Here is a 17480-nt window from a genome sequence, read left to right on the forward strand (position 1 = left end):
ACTTCATGCTCGGAGATGACGAGCACGTTTCCGGTGCTGGCAGTATCTTCCTGTCTGCAGCCGTTAGCGCCGCTAACACTAGCATTGTTGGAGACCTTAGCTCAGGCATGGGCGAACTACGGCCCGGGGGCCACGTGCGGCCCGTTAAACGTTTTGATCCGGCCCGCCAAACTTGAAAAAAAAATGTAATAAATTAACCTTGTTAATGTTTTATTTCCCCTGCAATTCTGATGTTTCCTCACTAGATGGCACACTCTAGATATATTGGCTTTGTTGAGGTGAAGCGGCGTAGGCCTATTACTCCACGTTTGCACTTTACCCTGTGACCTACCGCCCCTCTATGAAGATGAGCGGACCCAAGAAAAGGAAAGTGGACAGAGAATGTCGAGTGTTCAAAAAGGAGTGGACAACTAAATATTTTTTCACTGTACACCGATCATCTGCTGTTTGCCTGATATGCCAAGAAACTGTGGCGGTTTTTAAAGAGTATAATATTAGCCGTCACTTTGCCACAAAGCACACAAATTATGCTAGCAAGCTCTCAACAAAAGAACGGGAAGCTGCTGCTGAGAAGTTGGCAGCTAATTTGAAGGCTCAGCAAAGTTTTTTTCACCGTCAAACTGCCATTCAAGAATCAAGTACCAAGGCCAGTTTTATGCTTTCATTCAAAATAGCAAAGGCCAGCAAACCACTGTCAGAGGGCGAGTTTTTAAAAGAATGTATGGTAGAGACAGCAGGTATTTTGTGCCCGGAGACCAAAGACAAATTTGAGAAAATCAGTTTATCACGGCGGACAGTGACTCGCCGTGTAGAACTAATAGATGAAGATATCACCAGCATATTAAACAAAAAGGCGAAGTCATTCACTTTTTATTCTGTAGCACTGGATGAAAGCAATGATGTCAAAGACACTGCTCAGCTCCTCATTTTTATCCGAGGAATCAACGAAACCTTTGAAATAACGGAGGAGTTTTTGACAATGGAGTCTCTGAAAGGACAAACACGGGGAGAGGACTTGTTTGAACGGGTGTCTGCTGCCATCGAAAACATGAAGCTTCCCTGGAGTAAGCTTGTTAACGTCACCACAGATGGATCTCCAAATTTAACGGGAAAAAACGTTGGCCTGCTGAGGAGAATCCAGAATAAAGTGAAAGATGAAAACCCTGACCAGGATGTGATTTTCCTCCACTGCATCCTCCACCAGGAATCTCTATGTAAATCGGTGTTACAGCTGAATCATGTTGTGAATCCTGTGGTGAAACTTGTCAATTTCATACGCGCACGGGGACTTCAGCACCGTCAGTTCATTGCGTTCCTGGAGGAAACTGATGCGGATCACCAGGACCTGCTTTATCACTCCCGTGTCCGCTGGTTGAGTTTGGGCAAAGTGTTTCAACGAGTATGGGAGCTCAAAGAGGAGATTGGCATGTTTTTGGAGCGGCAGGGGAAGACTGATGAATTTCCTGAGCTGAGCAACAAGAGCTGGATGTGTGACTTCGCGTTTGCTACGGACATATTTTCACACTTGAATGAGCTCAACGTGAAACTGCAGGGGAAGGAGCAGTTTGTGCATGACATGCACACAAACGTGAAAGCCTTCAAATCCAAGCTGGCTTTATTCTCCAGGCAGATTTTGAACAAGTCATTCACTCATTTTCCTACACTAGCCACGCTGAAAGAGGCCGGAGCAAAAGTAAAGAAATACAGTGAGTCACTGGATGCACTGCACGGAGAATTCTGCCGTCGGTTTTTGGATTTCGATAAAATTGACAAGTCACTTCAATTGGTGGCCTTTCCTCTGTCACAAGACCCCGAAACAGCTCCAGAGGAGCTTCAGCTCGAACTCATCGACCTTCAGTCCGACCCTGCCTTAAAAGAGAAATTCAGCTCTCTGAAACTAAATGACTTCTATGCTTCACTCAATGATGCCGCGTTTCCAAATCTAAGGCGAAAAGCGCAGATGATGTTGGCTTTGTTCGGCTCTACCTTCGTGTGTGAACAGACATTCAGCGTCATGAACATCAACAAAGCCAGCCACAGATCCAAGTTAACAGACCTACACCTCAGATCAATCCTGAGAATCGCCACAACAAAACTAACTCCAGACTTTGATGCGCTGGCTAAAAAAGGAGACCAACAACACTGCTCCCATTAAAATGTGTGTCTCCGTGATACGCACGTTGTTAAAATGAACAGTGCGCGCAGATCAAATATAACGCTTCACAGACTGACTTGCTGCAACTGTTTCGAACTTGCACTGGTCGTTGTTGACTTTTGGCACCGGGGAAACAAATTGAATAAAAGGAACAGGACAAGTACATCTGCATCTCCTACCGTTTTTGGAAAAAAAAAAAAAAAAAAAGTTAGGAGGAGAGTGATGTGATATCCTGAAGGATAACAGAACTTTCAGTGCTTTAAAATAAAATGTTCATTTATTTGATTTTCAGTGTTTAAAGGCTCATTTCGAAGTCAGAGATTTTATTGTAATGCTTTTCTTCATTTAAAAAAAATGAAATTAAAGCACATGTTTTCTCCATATCCCAAGATGTGTATTTTTCCCCCAATGAGGTGATGTTTTCAAAGCATGCCATCTATCTACTCCTGTTCCGGCCCATTTGTCAAATGTTAGAACTCAATGTGGCCCACGAATCAAAAAGTTTGCCCACACCTGCCTTAGCTGCAGCCTCGAAGCGAGCATAGAAAGTGTTCAGCTCGTCTGCCAGAGTCACGGCCGCGTTCGTCATACCGGTTGTTGGTGCTTTATAGTCCGTTATTGTCCTTAGTCCCCGCCACAGGCTCCTAGAGTCACTCTGTTGGAGTTGTGACTCTAGTTTCCTCCCGTAGCGCTGCTTCGCCTCTTTCACCGCCCTCCGCACGTTATATGACGCGGCTTTGTACGGGTCCATGTCCCCCGTCTTGAGTCCCGTGTTGTAGGCAGCGGTGCGGGATCTCAGAGCGTCGCGGATGGTTTTATCCACCCACGGCTTCTGGTTGGGAAACGTTGTGATTGTCATGGTCCTGGGTCGTTGACCCAGCATTTTGTGATTATTTCCCTCTGTTCTAGTTATTCTGTGTCCTCCCCCCTTGTGTCCGGTTCGGGTTCTAGATTTCCTGTTTTGTTCTGAAAGTCTGTGTCTGTTGTCATTGTGTTCAGCTTGTGTCCTCCAGTCATCATGTGTATTCAGATCAGCTGTTCTTCCCTCCTGTGTGCGATTACCCGATTACCTTGTGTGTGTGTGTGTGTGTGTGTGTGTGTGTGTGTGTGTGTGTGTGTGTGTATATATAGTGGGTGTCGGTCTGTGTTCGTTGTCGGCTCGTCTGTGTTTCTTGGTATCCTGGTCCTTGGTCTGCGTCTCTCTGCTCCGCTCCGCTCTCCGTTTTGTAAGATTTCAGGTTTGCTCTTTAGTTTCTCCCAGTTTAGGTTTCCGTTTGTAATTACTCGTGCTTCATTGCCTGTTTTTGCCACTACCACCCTGTAAATAAAACGTCATTCGTATCATCAGTTTGCTGCATTTTGGGTCCTCCTTTTCCTCCACACCACACGGCTCCCTCCCCCAGCCGTGACAGTACGAGCCGACCAAACATGGACCCAGCGGCATCCGCACCTCCCGAGGAGCTTCGGGAGGAACTAATTGACTCTGTTTCCAGGTTGGTTAACCTATGGCTCGAGCATGAGGGGGAAGAGTGTCTCCGCGCTGTAGAAGCCAGGCTACAGCAGCTCATCTCTGCTCACTCCTGGCTGCTGGACTCTCTTCACCCGCTCGCACAGGACTTCATACTCAACGAACTGCACCTTCACCCACCAGCCGCTACCGCTTCCCAACTCAGCCCGGCGGCGAAGATTTTGCCCGGCCCGCCGGAGGTTTTGCCCGGCCCGCCGGAGGTTTTGCCCGGCCCGCCGGAGGTTTTGCCCGGGAGGAAGCGACGATCGCGCCGTCGGCGCATCACCCCACAGCCGAAGACTAGGACTTTGGAACTGCCAGCTGTGGTGAGTGAAAAGGACCCTTTTTCTGTTTTGGACTGTGTGTCTGTTTATTCCGGGGCTGTGTTTTTTTGAGTCGGCTGCCCTGCCGGTAGCTCAGTTAGCTGCCCAGCAGCCACTAGCTCAGTTAGCCACTCAACCGTCACCCCCATTACAGTCACAGCCAGACCTATTAGACACTTGGTTACAATCCATAGCTCAGTCAATAGCTCAGTTGACAAGAGACTCATCCGCCTTATTATCACCTATTCAGCCATCGTTGTCACCAACTCCTCCTGCACAACAAGTTAAGTCCATCCAACCCGGAAAGAACTATTTTTCACCTGTTCATGTCAAGCAGAGAGACACACCACATAATATTGTAATCAGTCCTCAAAAGCTGGCCAGCCCAGAGACTGTGACACACTCCAGGGCCTCCCCAGAGGCTGGGTCCCAGCCCCCGGCCGACTCTGGACCCCTGGAGATTAAGAAGCCAGCTGAGGACTGTATCCGGCTGTCGCTGCCCGAGCTGGGTCAATGCTCTGTGCAGCTGCAGTCTGCCTTGTGTCTGCCAGAGGCCCGTGCGCCTGCTGGTTCTGAACTGTGCCTGCCAGAGGCCCGTGCGCCTGCTGGTTCTGACCTGTGTGTTCCAGGGGCCCCGGTGCCCACTGGTCCAGAGACTGTTTTCGCTGGGGGGCCCGAGGAGCCCGTCCAGCCTCCTGCTTCGCCTGCTGGGGGGCCCGAGGAGCCCGTCCAGCCTCCTGCTTCGCCTGCTGGGGGGCCCGAGGAGCCCGTCCAGCCTCCTGCCTCGTCAGCTGGGGGGCCCGAGGAGCCCGTCCAGCCTCAAGACTCGTCAGCTGGAGGTTCAGGAGAACCTAGCCAGCCTCCTGCCTCGTCAGCTGGAGGGCCCGAGGAGCCCGTCCAGCTGCCAACTGCAGCCTCATCATCCTCGCCAGCTGCAGCTTCATCCACGCCACGGGCAGCAGCAGCTTCTTCCACGCCTGCAGCGCTACAGTCTCCGGCTTCCACGCCGTCGCCTGCTGCAGCCTCATCATCCTCGCCAGCTGCAGCCTCCGAGCCTTCATCCTCGCCCGGTGCAGCATCGTCATCTGCCTCGCCTGGCCCGGCTGCAGCCTCGTCATCTGCCTCGCCTGGTCCGGCCTCTGCTTCAGCCTCGTCATCTGCCTCGCCTGGTCCGGCCTCTGCTTCAGCCTCGTCTGGTCCGGCCTCTGCTTCAGCCTCGTCTGGTCCGGCCTCCGCTTCAGCTTCAGCCGCGCCTGGTCCGGCCTCCGCTTCAGCTTCAGCCGCGCCTGGACCAGCCGCTGCTTCGGTCTCGTCTGGTGCTGCGACGGCCACGCCACCTTCGGGTCCCGAACTGCCGCCTCGACATCGGCGGTCATCTACCAGGCCGCTGGTGGAGCGTCATCGTCAATATGGACGACCTCCTAGACGCCGCCGCTGCCTTCCGCGCGGTCGGCCTCCAGACTTGTGTCATCGTCGCCGTTGCTGTCCGCACGGTCGGCCGCCTGAACGGTTTCCTCGTCGCCGCCGTTGCTGTCCGCACGGTCGGCCGCCTGAACGGTTTCCCCGTCGCCGCCGCTGCCGTGTGCACGGTCGGCCCCCTGAACTGCCTCCACTCCGCCACCGCTGCCTTCCGCTCGGTCGGCTTATGGATCTACGTCGCCGACGTGGCCGGCCTCAGAAGATGAACTGTCCTGGACTTCTGAGTTGTCAGCCTCCGGGCCGGCCTCCTGAACTGTGTTTTGTTCTCGTGCTCCAGCATGTGTGTTTTTGTTTTGGACAATTCTCTCGGTTCGCTGGAGCTTGTGTTGGTCCCTCCGTCCTGGGCCCCCGCCGCCCGCCCTGGGTTGGTCGTCTGTTTTTGTTTTGGGCTGTCTGGAGCCAGCCCTTGGAGGGGGGGTACTGTCATGGTCCTGGGTCGTTGACCCAGCGTTTTGTGATTATTTCCCTCTGTTCTAGTTATTCTGTGTCCTCCCCCCTTGTGTCCGGTTCGGGTTCTAGATTTCCTGTTTTGTTCTGAAAGTCTGTGTCTGTTGTCATTGTGTTCAGCTTGTGTCCTCCAGTCATCATGTGTATTCAGATCAGCTGTTCTTCCCTCCTGTGTGCGATTACCCGATTACCTTGTGTGTGTGTGTGTGTGTGTGTGTGTGTGTGTGTGTATATATAGTGGGTGTCGGTCTGTGTTCGTTGTCGGCTCGTCTGTGTTTCTTGGTATCCTGGTCCTTGGTCTGCGTCTCTCTGCTCCGCTCCACTCTCCGTTTTGTAAGATTTCAGGTTTGCTCTTTAGTTTCTCCCAGTTTAGGTTTCCGTTTGTAATTACTCGTGCTTCATTGCCTGTTTTTGCCACTACCACCCTGTAAATAAAACGTCATTCGTATCATCAGTTTGCTGCATTTTGGGTCCTCCTTTTCCTCCACACCACACGGCTCCCTCCCCCAGCCGTGACAGTGATAGTCTTTGTCTCCACGGTATCATCCGCTAGTTTCCCGATGAATCCCACAACCGCTTCCGTAAACACGTTGACGTCATCGTCGGAGCTGTTTCTGAACATGCCCCAGTCTGCGTCATCGAGTCAGCTGAAAATAGTCATGTGACTTGGAGGTGCAGCCTGTCGGTGGACCACAGAGGGTTAATAACACTCACCTTCCTTCCATTTCCAGAGTGTAACATCCAACCACCTGTGTAAAAAGCAAAATTCCCAAGGTGTTGTTCAAAATGTGCTCTGACACAGTCATAAGCATGGCTTGCTACTGAAAACAAGAAAAAAGACGGTCATGCTATGGGCTGAACCATTTGTTAATGGTGCAGGGGGAACACTATCCAATATATTCAGTTTTAGCATTTATATTCACTGTTGCAAAGATCATGAAGTCTTTGTCACAATCCATACTGTCACCAGTGTTGGTGAAAAAAGTGATCAGTTACTAATTACTGATTACTTCCGCAAAAAAGTAATACTTATTTTCAAAAGTAATTAATTACTTAGTTACTTAGTTACTTTTTAAAAACACGATTTACAACCTGAATAGGTGATAAAGCAATAGATCTTTCAGCCCAATTCTACTTTTTCTGCATAATCCATCATACAAAATGTAATCAAATGGAAAAGTCTCTTTTTAAAACTTGTTTTATTAGTTTTAATCTTTTAACTTTATGCATCAAGCAAACATTAAATTATATGCAACATTCACTCACCAGAAGAAATTTGTTTAACATTTAAACCTATTTTCTGCACATTCCAGCACATAAAATAAAAGATTTTTTTGTGTTTACACTCAGTCTTTCAAATAAATGCAAGTAAAACACAGCAGAAAATAAATAAAGTCAAAGACTAGCAGTCCTGTTGCTCTATTTTCAACTGTAAAGCAGGAGTGGGGCAGGCGGAGGTTTGCCCTGGTGCAGGTGTGCCGCAGCTGTCAGTTGAAGAATCTGCGAGTTTGTCTGTGAATTTCCCATTACGTCGTAGCGTACTGTCGGTACTTGCTTGGAAGCTAAGGGGTTCTAAACTTAGACTAAAGAAGTTTTTTTCCCACGCACAACGGACGCTAATGTTTTTGTCACTTTTTATGGAATCAAACTTAAAGTAAGGTCAGTACTTCCACGCTTTAAACGCTGCACGCTCATACTCTCTCCCGCACTCGATATATGATCCATTCTTGATCTGCACACAGCTGTTGTCACGAACGTGGCACTCGCTTACATCATTGTCATGAGACACTCTCGCAAAAAAATCATGGTTTTAGTAACGCAGTAACGCAGCGTGCTTACGGGAAAGTAACAGTAATCTAATTACCGTTTTTGCAATAGTAATAAAGTTTTACTTACTTACTTAGTAATCCCTTACTTTACTCCTTACTTGAAAAAAGTAATCGGATTACAGTAATGCGTTACTGCCCATCTCTGACTGTCACACACAGGAAGTAAAACACAAACACAGTGAAAATTATGTTTAATATGAAGGTTTCCATAAAAGTATGTCTTCTGCTACTTTTTCCTGCCAAAAGAAAAGCAGAGCAAAGCAAAACAACAAAGTAAATGCAGCTGTTTCCTGCTACAATAGACAAATGCTGTGTTTTCCTTTTTATTTCCAGACACCAGTCTACCTGCTCCGCCATGATGTGCTAAAAATTGAATGCCAGTAATTGACAGAATCAATATATTCTCATTAATTCAAATAACTTTATCTGGTTAGGGTGATATTAATGTCTGCCATGATTAGAGCATTGTCTCAGTCTGCTGAGAGTGGCTGTCAATGCAGTTTTAGAGACATAAATATCCTCAACTGCTGAGCAGGTGTGCCAAACCCTGTATATTGTTTTGTGAAAATTGAAGTGATCCAAGATTACCTGATATTTCCATGTTGTTCCATCAGCCATCCTTTACTGCTTCTTTATTAGCTGTTCCCTTCCTCATTTCTCCCTCACCCTTCCCTCCTCCCGTCCTTATATATTCTGTCATTGTGGCTTTGTGTCATGCTCTATATGCACTCGGTCGTCGTGCAGACAGCCGTGTGCAATTAAAGCTGCTTGTGCAGGAGAGTTGTATGTGTAATGCTTAGCCTTGGTTCAGGAAGACTCTGCTTTGTAAAAGAATACTCATGGTATCAAATAAATCTGTTGGCTAAGTCAGAGGAAGGCAGAGTGGCTGTGTGTTACCGAGAGTTAAAAAGAGGTGGAATACGTTGGGGGAGGAAGGGAGGAAAGAGAGAGACCGGGGGGACGTGACAGTGTGACAGACAAATCAGGCTTAGAGGGAGGAGAAGAGAGGAAGATCAGGGACTGAAGGGAGAGGGGGAGCAGAGATGGAGGTCAATGCGGGGGAGGAAGTGTGGAGCGGAAAAGAGTTAGGAGACGATGTCATCCGCCAGGGTGCTACATGAGTGTGTTCAGCTCAGCGCTGTCAAAATTCATCAGTGGCCTGGAAAGATGATAAACAGCAGCATTTTGTAATCAGCTTCAAGAAATGTAAGCAGACAGGTGTCAATTTTAACATATATTCTTAGTAGTATAAGCATTTGTTTTTAAATCTTAAGAAATTTTGACTCTTTTGGCTCTTGGTAGGCTTGTCATTACTTACTATTTAATATTGGCTATTTAACCTAGCGGTGTGGAGGGGATGGAGCCTATTATAGCTGATATGAGGGTATACTCTCCCTGGGTCAAAGCTCCACGGAGTCAAAGAGAATTATGTATAATAATTACATCATAATTACTTATAACGGAGCTTGAAGGATTTTAGAATGCATACTCTGCATTATGTTTTTCATATATTATTAACTGGAAATAACATTACAATACAACTTAATCTAAAAAAGAAGAAGTTAATAACTGAACGCCAGCCCACCCTTTCATTGACAGAGTTTAAGAGGCTTGGAGTTTTGTTGGGAGTGAGTAGGATTGACATGATGAGGAGAAGAACAGGCCGACTGCTTTGGAAAAAAATAAAGTTAGAGTGGTAAGTTGGAGATGTTTTGGTTATGTGCCCAGAAGGGATCGTGAATATAGAGGACAAAGGATGTTGAATATGAAGAGAGGGAGACCCCAGAGAAGATTCATGGATGCAGTTAGAGAGGTTATGCAGCAAGTGAATATACTAGGGTCAGATAATATGCTATGATGACCCCTAAGGAGATGAAGAAGAAATAGAAGGAGAAGAAGGATTTTCACAAAGTTTTCCAGAAGGAAAGAAGCCAGGATTTTGATTTTAGAAGCAGGATCCAATCAAGACTTACTGAATTACTGAATGTCTATTAAAACTGAGTTTGAGCTTTATATAAGTTATTTGACAGAATTCATTTTTTTCAGTGTAAGTGACATTAATATGCAAGTGAAATAAATGCCGTACATATATTTTGTGAATTCGAGACTGTTAAAGACTGCTTTGATGCCAAAGTCGCTGACAGAATTGCAATATGATGCCTGAAGCATAAACATTTGCTCAAAGGCCATTGGTGACTAAATCAATTCATTTGTCATGGAAAAATGACCAAATGCACACAAGCACGTGCAAATGGATACGCACGAGGTAAAAACTGCATCATGGCTGTTCTCAAACTCCCTTGTTAGCATGTCTTAGCATGTTTTGTCAGTTTTCTACAAAACGAAGATCACGACTCCTCTGATATGTGTTTATTTCTTTCACATTCATATTGACTGTTTTCAAATTTACACTGCACTGTCTTCAGGTTTCATTGCTTGGTGTTCTAGTCTCTGAGGTCCTTGTACATTTTCTTGTTACTATTAGAAGCAGAACTACTACATGTATGTCAGCAGCAGCATTGTTTGCTCTGTTAAGCAGTAGCTTTTGATTGCAGATGCACCAATTTGTTTTTGGCATGTCAAAATTGTTATTTTCCAGTGGTTGTATTGTTGTGGGACTCTGAATTATTTCATTCAAATGTTCTTTTGTGCATGTGTATTTGCGTTTGTTTGGCAATGTTTCTCTTGTTTTGTGCTTATCATACAGGATTCAGGAGGAGATGGACAGGCTAAGTAGACCAGACTGTGCAGGCAGACAACAGAGCCAGCCATGATGTTAAGCTGCTTTTTGTTATGCAGAAAAAAAAGATAGATAGCAGAACACACATACGGGAACACACACACAGATTGAGAGAGAGAGCACAAGTGAGAGAGACACAGAGTACAAAAAGCAGTAAACTGCTTGCCTCACTGCTCGCTCTGCAAACCAGTCAAGCATCCTGGTTCAGGGCTTCAGCAGCGCTTCTCTATTGCTGCCTCTCTGCTGTACCGATCAAGCATAGAATTTTATGCTATATATCATACATAATATAACATTAGACAATGCATGGCCGTCTATCCTGCTCCATTAAGTAACTGAGTTTACCTTGGTGTACTTTTTTATTGTTGGCTATTTTGCAGTGGGCTTTGGAAAAGTTTTTGTGGAGGTTTTAATTTCTAACATCTGTAGCTATAATATTCAACAGTGACAGCTATAATAAATATGAGGAGAGGAATATTTTGACATTTCTCTGGCCTTATCCTATGTGCCTATTTTATAAATGTACAGTGATATCCCTCTAAAGGTCACCATTAGATTTGCTGCGTCATACAGGAGTCACCAGAATCTAGGTGCTCGTGTGGCATAGAAGAGTATTCAGATTACATTTTCTTCTCAGTCGCTGTGAGATCCATGATCACATTTTGCCTTTTTTTCCTCAGAAGAAAACTAATCCAAAATTTTACCACTCACCAATATTTTCAAGGAGTAGAAGAAGAGAGTGAATTTCATGAGTTTTATGTCAGTGAACTCACACAGAGAGAAGTAATATCTGAACAAAGGGGCATGCACAGAGAGCACTATGAGTTCTGCCTATAGGAATATGGAAATCTATGACAGGTTGAAGCACCGAGTTAGAGTGAATACACCGAGTGCAGAGTCACAGCCACAGGCTGTCTACGCCATTATTAGTCCAATTATCATGCTGGATGGGAAAGGGGGAAGAGAGATTGGGGAAGACAGCAAAGATGAAAAACAAATGTGACACCTCGGGGAATTCATTTGCAAAAATTGCATAATCATAACTACATTTCCAGAACTTTGCAGACTTGTTATGGTACATTATGCACAACAATAGGAAGAGAAATGTAAAAAGGTATGAGGAGTTCATGACTAAGTTAATTATTTTCTGACATTTAATTTCCCATTCATTGTGCAACGCTTCCTTGTACATGGATCTCTTCATCAGGAGCCAGTTGCACCATGTGCTCACTTAACTTAACCTACTGCACCTACTCTGGAGGCATGGTAACAGGTTTTGTAATGAAAACATGGTACATTTGATGGGTTCTTATTTAATTAAACTAACACAGAAAACATCAAATTCCTATAAGCATTAATTAAAAACTGAACAGCATTTTCTTTTTAAAGATGTGAGGAGTTGCAGTTGCGTTTATGTCTATATATGAGCATTTGAGACTTAAAAATGTAAGCCTGAAAAAAGAGTCTCTTTCAGTCATGAATCTGATTTTAGAAATCATTTTACACACAGCTTTAGTGATGGGTTAATAAACAGTGGATGCAGCCAATCCGTGTGTGTCACTTGTCTAAAAATATCTCAAAAATACACTTCAACACATGGGTGTGAGCTTATTCACCACCTGCCATGCCTGCCGTGATGGAAACTGGAAACTGATGAGACATACTAAAAAAAAGTTATTTTAGAATTTGCACAACACATTTTTTTTTAAAGTTTCCTGATAATGTATAACACGGTTCTGGTTTTTCAAAGCCTCCATTTGGTGGTGCACAGCCTCGTTTTAATTCTTAGCTTTTTGTGAAGCCATTGTGTTTATATTGGATTAATAATTGTCTGTTTACTTGATTTCACTCCAAAGTAAATTCCCTCTACTCAAGTGACATCTGCCATGGCCATCTCTCTCTTTGCTGTACAGCCAGATCCTCTTGAAATGAAGGGCTGCTCCAAAGTAGTGACAAGTATTAGATGGAGCCTGATGCAGTCACATGCTGCCTCAATTTCCTTTGCTCCTTTAGTTATTTTTGGAACCAAGGGAATAAACAACAAAACTCTTGTATCTCTGCACAGCATCTATCTATCTATCTATCTATCTATCTATCTATCTATCTATCTATCTATCTATCTATCTATCTATCTATCTATCTATCTATCTATCTATCTATCTATCTATCTATCTATCTATCTAAAAAAATGGGGGGAAAAAGGGGGAATGAAAGTGTATTACAGTTTTTCTCAGTTGCTTTGGTGATTTTCTCACATAACTATTAACATTTCCACAGCAGTTAGTGTATTTCGCAAAACAATTGGTGCAAACTGCAAAACCTACTGGATAACCTGCAAAAGCAGGTCACTTGCTCAAAATCGATAATCCATTCTTCAAAAGCAAGTATTTATGTCAATGAAACTGCCATTGTCATCAAAATGAGAAGTCTTGACATCATCTTGATAGTCAAGAAGATAGTCAAATGGCTTTGTCATGTTTCCATTATGACAGTTCACAGTATTCTCTCAGTGTTTTCCAACGCAAAAAAAGGTCAGAATTCGGTGACACTACCTGAAAATGCTCAAGACAGCACTATACACTTTTTGTACAGCCGTGTATAGTAAAATTACAGTAATGTACACTAAACATGAGATATTATGAGATGTTGGATTACTGTCCAATACTATGCATACCTGTTCTCCCTACGAAAAGTTTGAATGATTGAATTCACAGTGATTCTTCCAAGATTTGGTTGCACCCTCCGACCAGCATCATCCATTGTGAGGCCGTGATTGACAACATGGTCAACAAGTGTTGCCCTAATTTCATTATGGATCTGCCTATGTATTTGACGTCTTCTCTCCTCCCCCCCCCCCCCCCCCCCCCGCGCATCCTCACCCCTCTTCCACGATGCTGACCTACACACTATGTCCTGCTCGATTCATATATGCTTTCCAATTAAGGGTTCATGGGATTGATCGATGAGTGACTGTGAACAAGTGGCTTGTCATTGGTTACAACTAATACTTCACACACCTCCTTGTCAGTGAAAGCTGAAGTTGAAGAAATTGTTCAATTTCGGCGTCATTTCCAGGAAAAAATAATGATAAAAAAAGTTATAACATTTGCTAGACAGCATTTGAAAACGAATTCACCAATTTTGTATGTGATGCCTCAAGCAATGAAATAAAGACTATTAGTTTTATTGGGAATGACTATTCAGCATCCAAAAGTATAGTTCATTTTGACTGACATGACATAAGCAAATGATAATGCTGTCGACGCCAGATAATTGTATGAAAGCAAGTGATACATGTCCAAGAGCATTTGCAATTTGTTCAGAGGAAGGAGACATTGCTACTATGATGTGCAAAAACGACTAAATGTTTGGAGGTTGCACTAATGGTTTTGAGAATTTTTATTCTGATCTGAGAAAAGCACCAAGATGACTGAGAAAAACTGTATTTACTATGTAGATGGTTTAAAATCAAGTGATCTCAGTCAGTTTGAATTCATTCAGTCTCTGGTGTCCTTGTCATATTCTGCAGATTATATACAACTTCAACTTCAATCACAATGTCTGCCTTTCTATGGGATGTACCAACAACATTATGTCCAGGTTGTCTTGTGGGCTTTGGTATGAGGTCATTCTATATGACTTTACCAGATAAGTTTGTCTATTCTGTCTCATCATGATTTGGAAAAAGTCACCTATGCCAAAGTCACCTATTACAGTTTCTTAGACCTTGGTCTCCCCCGCAAATGGTGCAGAATACAAGCAAAAGACTACTCATTGGTACTAGAAAATAGAAGCACATCACTCGTATCCTGGCTTCTCTGCACTCAACTCAATATTCTCAATATTTTACTAATTGTTTTTAAGGCTCTTAACAGGCAGGTTCTAATATATACCACCAACCCCATTTGTTTACATTCTGCCTCCAGTCTCTCAGCTCCACTGGGAAAGTTACATGCCCCAAGGTCACGCATCAAATCAAAAGTTCCCTCCATGTTCCCTCAGTGCTGCCTCCATCTCTGCTTTTAAGTCTAGGCTCAACACTCACCGTTATTCCCTGTCCTTTCCAGCCCACTAATCTCCCATTTGTTGTTATGTCTGTAACTCTGCTTCTCCTTCGCTGTTCTCTGGTTGTTGCTGTCAGTATACTGGTGAAGGTCTCTTAATCTGTGTCTTATGTATTTATCTATAATATTTTCATGGATATCTGTCTGTCTGGTCTGTCTTATCAGTCAATGTAAGGTTTCTGTCACAGCTGCACTAAATCAACAGTGTTGCTAATAACCAAAATAATTTTGTTCATGTTTCTGTAATGTTAACTATATTAGCATTTGCAGTCACTTTAATCAAAATGATATTTTTAATACTGACATGTAATTATTGTCATTCATTAATTTTCAAATTTACTGCTTTACAAGCTGAAAAAAGCAGTAAAGCACATTAACATTTTTGATCAAGATGCCAAATTACAGTTATTTATTTGTATTCCTGAACAGAATAATTAGTTGGTTTTTTGTGGTTGAGTGTGATGCTTGAATAATTTCTCATTTCTCAGAGAAGTCCGGTGTGCCAAAACATCAATTTAATTATTAAGTTTTTGACAGATTTGTAAAATATTTGTGTTTTCTGTAAATGAGTTATTGTCACGGTCTCGCTGGCAGACCGTGGGGATGTGGGGAAAGGAGGACCCAAAATGCAGGACTCTACAGTGCAACAGTGTTTATTTACAGTGGTGACAATCCGAACAACAATAAATCCCCCCGTGCGATCCCAACTCCCGTTCCGTGTCTTCTCCTTTATCCCGTGCTCCGTGCTCTGTCTCCGTTCCCTGTGTACTCTCCGTGTGCTGCCTCCTGGTTGCCACAATTCCTCCTGAGGAAACACGCATACCAAAGGCAGCCGTGAGTACAAAACCTAACAGTAGACTTGCACTAACCTTGCACAATACACTTAAGACTGACGGGAAGTCACTCAACGATCCAGCGTCGAGGAGCTCTCAGCCACACTGTTTTGAAGCTCCTCTGACGAGGCTTGATCGGCGCCAGGTGTGTGTGGATTCCTGGGTGGGACCGGTCAGCTGGCAGGGCCATACCCACCAGGCCTAAAAGTGCCTGCCACGACCGCACCCTCACATACACAAGCACACACCCCTAAACACCTGACAGTACACCAACACGGAAAAACAGGACAGCAGACACAACCATGATAACAACAACCACAATAATGATAATAATAATAATAATAATAATAATAACTACAATAGTAGTCCACACTGCTCACGGACCCCGAATCCCTGGAACTGGGTCCGTGACAGTACCCCCCCTCTAAGGGTCGGCACCCGACGACCCAAAAACAAAAACAAAACAAAAACCACAGTACAACCAACCCCGGGCGGGCGGCGGGGGGTCCCGGACGGAGGGCCCCAAAACCCCAGTTCAAATGTCCAACCACTGCCATGGTGGGAACAACAGTTCTTGCGGCCGACCCAGTGGACCGCAAGCAGGCAAAACTCGCTACGGGTCAGGCAGTGGTGGGAAAACAGTTCGGGCGGCCTACCTCCAACCCCATGATGAAAGCGGAACGCTTCAGGCGGCCTGCCACGGATCCGGTGGCGGCGGCGCTGCTCCTCCGGCGGCCTGCCACGGGTCCGGTGGCGGCGGAACGGTTCTGGTGGCCTGCCACGGGTCCGGTGGCGGCGGCGCTGCTCCTCCGGCGGCCTGCCACGGGTCCGGTGGCGGCGGAACGGTTCTGGTGGCCTGCCACAGGTCCGATGGCAACGTCGCTGCTCTGGTGAGCAACAGCGAGGCGTGGCACATGGTCTATGATGCGCCGGTCGCTGACGTGGACGCACTGGACGTGGAGGTCCCTCCGGTTCGCTGACCTCCGGCTGAGCGGGTCCCTCCTCGGCTGGCAGCGAGAGCCCCTCCGCGGCTGGCAGCGCTGGTTGTTCCTTCCGCTTGCCGAGCTCCTCTGCTGGTGGCTCGCCGAGCTCCTCCGGCTCGGGCATGCTGAGCTCCACAGCTGGCGACGCGGGCTCCTCCCGCTCGCTGAGCTCCCGCTCGGGCATGCTGAGCTCCTCCGGCTCGCTGAGCTGCTCCTGCTCGGGCATGCTGAGCTCCTCCGGCTCGCTGAGCTCCACAGCTGGCGATGCGGGCTCCTCCGGCTCGCTGAGCTCCTGCTCGGGCATGCTGAGCTCCTCCGGCTCGCTGAGCTGCTCCTGCTCGCTGAGCTGCTCCTGCTCGCTGAGCTGCTCCGGCTCGCTGAGCTCCACAGCTGGCGACGCGGGCTCCTCCCGCTCGCTGAGCTCCCGCTCGGGCATGCTGAGCTCCTCCGGCTCGCTGAGCTCCACAGCTGGCGACGCGGGCTCCTCCCGCTCGCTGAGCCGCTCCTCCGGCTGCGACGCGGGTATAGATGGTCGTTGATCCGGAGGTGAAGATGGCGATGCGGAAGCTGCAGGTGGCGAAGATGACGGTCGAGCGGGTGATGTGGATGGTGAAGTCGAGAGTTCTGCGGTCGCTGCAGTCTGATGGGACGCTGGTGGAGAAGTAGCTGCAAAGGGCGGAGGTGATAATGGTGCGGCAGCTACTCGTGGTAGACTGGACAGCGATGTAGAAACAACAGGCGGGTGACATAATGGCAGGGTAGTTCCAGCAGGCATATCAGCCTCCAACTGAGGATGAAGACGAGAGGCTGACTGGACTGGCTGTGCTACGGCTACAGGCTGGGCAGCTGGCTGTGTTACGGCTACAGGCTGGGCAGCTGGCTGTGTTACGGCTACAGGCTGGGCAGCTGGCTGTGTTACGGCTACAGGCTGGGCAGCTGGCTGTGTTACGGCTACAGGCTGGGCAGCTGGCTGTGCTACGAGGTTAGCTTTCACACAGTCCCGTGAATAAACAGATGAGGTGAATGAAGATGAATTGTCCATATGACTCACCACAGCCGGCTGTTGGAAAGTTTTAGAGTCTGACTGCGGTGAGGCACGCCGGCGGCGCAAGCGTCGCTT

General features: G+C 46.4%; 3 protein-coding genes across 3 annotated transcripts; 2 read left to right on the plus strand and 1 right to left on the minus strand.

Annotated features, from left to right (window-relative positions):
- The first annotated feature begins 438 nt into the window (after positions 1-438).
- Positions 439-2641, plus strand: LOC146700461 (general transcription factor II-I repeat domain-containing protein 2-like). Its single transcript, XM_085471412.1, has one exon. It carries the CDS (start codon positions 656-658, stop codon positions 2153-2155), a length of 1500 nt encoding a protein of 499 aa, XP_085327538.1. The 5' UTR covers positions 439-655; the 3' UTR covers positions 2156-2641.
- An 892-nt stretch (positions 2642-3533) lies between these two features.
- Positions 3534-6128, plus strand: LOC146700462 (uncharacterized). Its single transcript, XM_085470680.1, has 3 exons — positions 3534-3988; positions 4236-4712; positions 4794-6128. The coding sequence occupies exons 1-3, from the start codon at positions 3584-3586 to the stop codon at positions 6000-6002; spliced, it is 2091 nt and encodes a 696-aa protein (XP_085326806.1). The 5' UTR covers positions 3534-3583; the 3' UTR covers positions 6003-6128.
- A 9053-nt stretch (positions 6129-15181) lies between these two features.
- LOC146700463 (uncharacterized) lies at positions 15182-17198 on the minus strand. Its single transcript, XM_085471413.1, has 2 exons — positions 15439-17198; positions 15182-15349 (listed from the first exon to the last, which is right to left on the minus strand). Exon 1 carries the CDS (start codon positions 17133-17135, stop codon positions 15732-15734), a length of 1404 nt encoding a protein of 467 aa, XP_085327539.1. The 5' UTR covers positions 17136-17198; the 3' UTR covers positions 15182-15349; positions 15439-15731.
- Positions 17199-17480: the final 282 nt, after the last annotated feature.

Source organism: Copadichromis virginalis, linkage group LG10, assembly GCF_057382275.1.
Source record: "Copadichromis virginalis isolate Kocher_CV1m ecotype Utaka linkage group LG10, C_Virginalis_male_GT1.1, whole genome shotgun sequence".
In the NCBI taxonomy this organism is placed as follows: domain Eukaryota; kingdom Metazoa; phylum Chordata; class Actinopteri; order Cichliformes; family Cichlidae; genus Copadichromis; species Copadichromis virginalis.